Source organism: Drosophila willistoni, unplaced genomic scaffold (genome assembly GCF_018902025.1).
Source record: "Drosophila willistoni isolate 14030-0811.24 unplaced genomic scaffold, UCI_dwil_1.1 Seg569, whole genome shotgun sequence".
Classification (NCBI taxonomy): Eukaryota; Metazoa; Arthropoda; class Insecta; order Diptera; family Drosophilidae; genus Drosophila; species Drosophila willistoni.
Window position 1 is genome coordinate 448,075 of NW_025814490.1, and position 5,835 is coordinate 453,909.

Here is a 5,835-nt window from a genome sequence, read left to right on the forward strand (position 1 = left end):
TTGTAGATTATGGTGGAACGGAGCGAGCCAAAAATCTCTTGTAAGAAAGATCTTAGATGTACAGCCTCTTTAGACGTCTCAGATAGGGCCATGTATTCCGCCTCTGTACTAGAAAGAGCGACAGTTCGCTGCTTACGGGATTCCCAACTTATTGGTGCGTTTGCCATCTTAAATGCGAAACCTGTAAAAGATCTACGATCATCAATATTAGCAGCCCAGTCGGCATCAGCATAGCCAACCAAATCTTTTCCGGTTTTTCTATATATTAGTCCATGGTCTTGAGTACCCAATAACGAAGTACCCTTTTGGCTGCAACCCAGTGTTGTTTCCCGTAACAATTATTATACTGGCTAAGAAGACTTACGGTATGTGCAATGTCAGGGCGCGTCGACACTGCAAGCCACATTAGAGCACCTATCAAGCTTTGATATGGGACGCCTGATACTTCATCCAGGTCCGGTTTTGTCTTTGGGCACATTTGATTTGAAATTTTCTCGCTGGCGTTCATAGGTGTGCTCACTGGTTTACAGTCCTCCATGTTGAATTTCTTTAGTATATCCTTTACATACCTTGATTGACCCAAAGAACATTCACCTTTGTCCTTATTTTGAAGAAATTCGATACCCAGGCAATAAGACAGTTTTCCTAAATCCTTCATTTCAAAATTACGTGTTAATTCGGCTTTCAGCTGTGTTAGTAGCTTGTCATTATTCGTTGCGACTATGAGATCATCGACATACAGTGAAACGATAATAATCCCATTACCTTGTTTTTTTATATAATCACAAGGATCAGCTGCAAGTGGCTTCAAGTTCATTTCCTTCAATTTGTAATCCAGTTTCTTATACCACTGGCGTCCACTCTGCTTTCTTTAATTTACATACTTTATCGTCGGTGTATCTCTGCTTTTCCTTTTCCGTAAGTATTTCGGTGAATTCTGGTGGAACCTTTACATACAGTTCTTCCTCTATGTCTCCATTCAGATATGCGCTGTTAAAATCAAATTGATGGAGGTCGAGGTCGAGTTCCACGACGATTGCTATCAGTGTTCGTATTGATCCTATACGAGCTACAGGGGAATAAGTTTCATTATAATCAATTCCCTCTCTTTGAGTGAAACCTTTTCCTACTAGACGAGCCTTGCGGCTATCCACTTCGCCGTTTGGTTTATACTTTGTGCGGAGAACCCACTTGGTTTCTATGACTTTCTGATTCCTCTCTCGCTTTACTGTTTCCCAAGTCTTATTCTTTTATAGCGCTTTATACTCACTTATCAAGGCGTTTTTCCACTCAATTGCATTTGGACCACTTAGAGCTGCGCGAATTATATTCGTTGAAAGAACGAATTTTAGTCACTAGATATCTTTAGATATCTTTATTTATTTATTTAAATTTTTGATTTAAATTTTGCAGAATTAAACGATTTTTGTTCACTGGATATCTTTAGATATTGTGAGTTTCTTTATTAGTTTGGAACTTCGACTTCTGTCTGGTTACAATTGAATCTTAAGACTAAAAATATGATTTTCTTTGGCATATGCAAATGCCCATTTCGTTTGTTTCATAAATTGCTGATCGAGCATTTGCAACGGAAGCGACGGCGACGCTTCTGTTGCTTATGCTTTTGAAATTTGATTTTGGTTCAAGTACCTCTGCATGATTATGCTGATCTCGTCGTTATCAACATTCCCATGCATAGGTTTATTTGTTTGTTCAGCTTTGGCTTTTTGTATAATTATGTTATTTGTTTGTGCGACTTTGATTGGTTTCATAACTCCTCCCCCCTTTGATGAGGGATTCTCCTGGATTCCTCTTTTACATTTGTTATAGGAATATATTCCTATGAAGAGGAGTACAAGAGTAATTGATACTATGCCAAAACTGTTGGAAACTATTGTTTGTATTTTTATTTCTTTAATTGTTTTTGTGTTTTCTATTTCTTTTAATACGATATCTTTAAACGTCTGCTTTTCGGTAAAGTTAAATGAGTTTTCCTCCTCTTCTTCATTGGCAAATGATTGTATATAAATTTCTTGGTTATTTTTGTAGTATGTTTCGTCTATGCGGACTGTGCAATTTGTGAATTCTATGAGGAAGTTTCCTCTTAATATTTCGCTATTGGTGGTATTGTTGCAATTGTATTGAATTTCATTATCTTGTGCATTACTTATTAACAATGTACCTTCGTTTATTAATTTTGTCTTAAATTCTACATCTTCTATCATTTTACAATTTCTTTTAATTATACAGTTAGAGCTAAGCTTGAGTTCATTTATTGTTTTCTGTTCTTCGTATGTATAAGTTTTGTTCTCTATTTTTATTACTCTTTCGGGACTCATGTCGATTCTTTTGTTCTTCTGATTAGTTAGTGGGGTTATTAGGAATACTGTGGTAGTTATTATGTTAGTTGGTATTTTGATTGCTATGATTATATTAGTGTCATAGGTCATGACTCCCATGCGAATTAATTTAATTTTGTAAAAATCTATATTATAGAGTATAAACTCTTTGTTCGTTAGTATTGAGGGGTGAAAGAGGTTATATTTGGCTGACGCTATTGTGTCTAAGATGGTGTCTACTTTATCATGCAAAAATTTCAACTTCAACAGCTGGTCATGATACATTATGTCTGTTCTGAGCATGGTATTATATGTCTCAATGTTGTTAAGGGTTTTGGTTATTTTTTCCCTGTCATCCAATATTACTTCTTTAAGTGTGTTAATAGAATTTTGTAAGTCGTTATTTATGTTTACTTGTTTGTTAATATTGTTAATTATGTTATTTTGGTTTTCTTGGTTATTAAGGAGATGATTCATAATGGTTTCCCTGTCGTCATCATCCATGAGACCGGTGAGCCACTTCTGAGCTTTTCCTATTGCGTTGATAAGGCCGCGTTTTTGTCTTGCTAGCGAATTTGGGGTTATGGATCTTATTTTGATTTTTATAGTTTCTATCTCTGTATCTAGCCTATGCCTGTCTTTTTTAACCAGAATTTTCGTATTATTCTGGATTATGTTGGTTAATTCTAATATTTCTTCTGGACTTATTATATGTAGGACCATTTTGAACTCGCTAACCAGCTCCACCGTACTTTCCCCCAGCGATATGAATCCGGTTTCAGCCTGGATCGGGGTTATGTTGATCATTGCCGTCGACAGTGTTGGCAACAGGCACATGATGAGGAGTGTCAACGTTATCTGAAAATTTTGTAGGTCTTTTAATGTTTGTTGTATGGATGTTTTGTAATTTTGTTTTTGTTGTTGATTTTGTTGCCTTAATAGGTTCAACTCTCCTTCTTGTTGAAGCAATGCTGCTCTTAAATTATCCATCTCTGCTTCCATTGTGGTTTAAATTAAAAAAAATTTCTCGCAGATTAACTTTGGTTAATTCTGAACGTATTTGTCCGATTTCGACTGCGCCAATTATATTCGTTGAAAGAACGAATTTTAGTCACTAGATATCTTTAGATATCTTTATTTATTTATTTAAATTTTTGATTTAAATTTTGCAGAATTAAACGATTTTTGTTCACTGGATATCTTTAGATATTGTGAGTTTCTTTATTAGTTTGGAACTTCGACTTCTGTCTGGTTACAATTGAATCTTAAGACTAAAAATATGATTTTCTTTGGCATATGCAAATGCCCATTTCGTTTGTTTCATAAATTGCTGATCGAGCATTTGCAACGGAAGCGACGGCGACGCTTCTGTTGCTTATGCTTTTGAAATTTGATTTTGGTTCAAGTACCTCTGCATGATTATGCTGATCTCGTCGTTATCAACATTCCCATGCATAGGTTTATTTGTTTGTTCAGCTTTGGCTTTTTGTATAATTATGTTATTTGTTTGTGCGACTTTGATTGGTTTCATAACTCGCGCGTTGACGATTCATCTCCGATGCTTATTAGTGACGATGCCTCATAAAATTCGTCTTCCTCATCAGATTCCGGTTCAGGCTCATTTCCGGACTTTTGGCATTTTGGACTTCATTATAGATGAGCTTGGGACGACCAGGTTTTCCTGTATGCACTTTTCTGGGTCTTCCAGGTCCACGTCTTTGCAGTACTGGTTCTTCTTGGATATTTTCTTCAATATCGGCATTCTCTTCTGGGGAATTTTCCTCGGGAACGACACGCTCTTCTTGAAAATCATCTTCCTGACTATGTTCGTCTTGATATTCCGCATTGACTGCACTCAGTTCTGAGAATTCTTCAAATTCATGATCGTTGCCAAAAATATTTGTGAATATGACGTCACGACTTCTTAATACCATTTTGGCTTCGGGATCATATAGTCTGTAGGCTTTGGCATCATTACAGTAACCTATAAATATACAACGTTTAGATCTTGGACTGAATTTACTCTTTGCACGTTTGTCAAGCGAGTATACAATTTGACCAAATGTGCGCAAATGTTTGATAGATGCAATACGATTGTTGCTCGTTCGACTAGTTAATCTAGCTCCGCCAGTGCCTTTGAAATAAATTTAATCCATTTAATCCTCAAGTTAGGTCAGCGTAAGCTTTTTAATTCTGCAAGTAATTTCAGGTTATTTTACAAATTTCTTATAACTAATAATTATACAATCTCATTCCACTTACTCTAGTCTTGTCCTCTTGGCTACGAAAAAACAACTGAACACGCGGTTCTTATGTATGTACTTAGATCAATGCAGCTGCGTATTTTCGCGCTTATGTGTCTACTTATGTATAATAAAGTACCGCAAGAGTAGAATGAGAGAGAGAGTTTTAAAAATTTTAAAGAGCGTCATTCTGTTTGTTCGGACAGAGTTCCGTTTTGTGTTACAGTGGTACGAAGTTTATTCGCAGGCCCGAATTTCGGCAACATTCCCCTCCCAGCAAGCGAGCCACTGGAGCTTGCTTCATTTTTCCCGACATCGAGGACTGCTAACTTTACTGCTGGTCTGGAGAGGACACCTAGTTGTGTCTGTACCTTCGCCTGCCGGACTTGACCATCTTCTGCGGTGGTCACTTCGACCACTCGACCCTTTGTCCAGGTATTACGACGCTGATTTTCGTCCACTATAAGTACAATATCGCCTACACCAATTGGCTTTACTTTTTTATGCCACTTGGACCTTCGTGTTATGTTTGGTAGCATCTCTTTGACCCAGCGTTTCCAAAATAGGTTGGCGAACATCTCACTCTGGCGGAGCGACCATTTATAGTCGATTTGTTCCGGATCGCAAAACGGTTTTTCTCCATTTGATGAGCCAAGCAACAGGTGATTTGGCGTAAGAGCTTCTTGATCTTCGTCGTCCAGGGACACGTATGTCAGGGGCTTGGAGTTGACCGTCATTTCCACCTCTGCCATTGCGGTAAGAAGACTTTCATCTGAGAATTTTTGATTTGGTGTTATACGGTATAACACGGTTTTAACGGAACGCACTAAGCGCTCCCAGGCTCCTCCCATGTGAGGAGCTGACGGTGGGTTGAAGTACCACGATATTTCCTGCTGCGTCAATTCTCGGTGCATTTTTGCATCTTCCAGTTGAAGTTTGTCTCTAAGAAAGGCATCGGTCCCTCGAAAATTAGTCCCGTTATCGCTATATATTTCCTTTGGTATGCCTCGGCGCGATATATGGCGTCTTAAGCCCATTAGGCATGAGTTTGTGGTTAGACTATGCACGATCTCAATGCTTATTGCTCGCATTGTGAGGCAGGTTATCAGCATTCCCCACCTTTTCAACGACTTTCTTCCATCGATAACTGTTAGTGGCCCAAAATAATCAACTCCTACATACGTAAACGCTGGCTTGAATGCACCCAGTCTAGCCCTTGGTAGGGGCGCCATTAAGGGTGCCATGGGTCGAGC

General features: G+C 38.1%; 1 protein-coding gene across 1 annotated transcript; it reads right to left on the minus strand.

Annotated features, from left to right (window-relative positions):
* Positions 1-3,904: 3,904 nt before the first annotated feature.
* LOC124461620 lies at positions 3,905-5,496 on the minus strand. The gene is made up of 2 exons (XM_047013132.1): positions 4,938-5,496; positions 3,905-4,323 (listed from the first exon to the last, which is right to left on the minus strand). The coding sequence occupies exons 1-2, from the start codon at positions 5,494-5,496 to the stop codon at positions 3,905-3,907; spliced, it is 978 nt and encodes a 325-aa protein (XP_046869088.1).
* Between the last annotated feature and the right edge of the window lie 339 nt (positions 5,497-5,835).

Bases quoted from the DNA above. Each gene is read 5' to 3' on its own strand.
- LOC124461620 (XM_047013132.1), bottom strand. From the start codon at position 5,496: ATGCACCGAGAATTGACGCAGCAGGAAATATCGTGGTACTTCAACCCA. The intron at 4,324-4,937 runs GTGTCCTCTCCA...GTATATTTATAG, and splicing joins GAAGGTACAGACACAACTAG to GTTACTGTAATGATGCCAAA.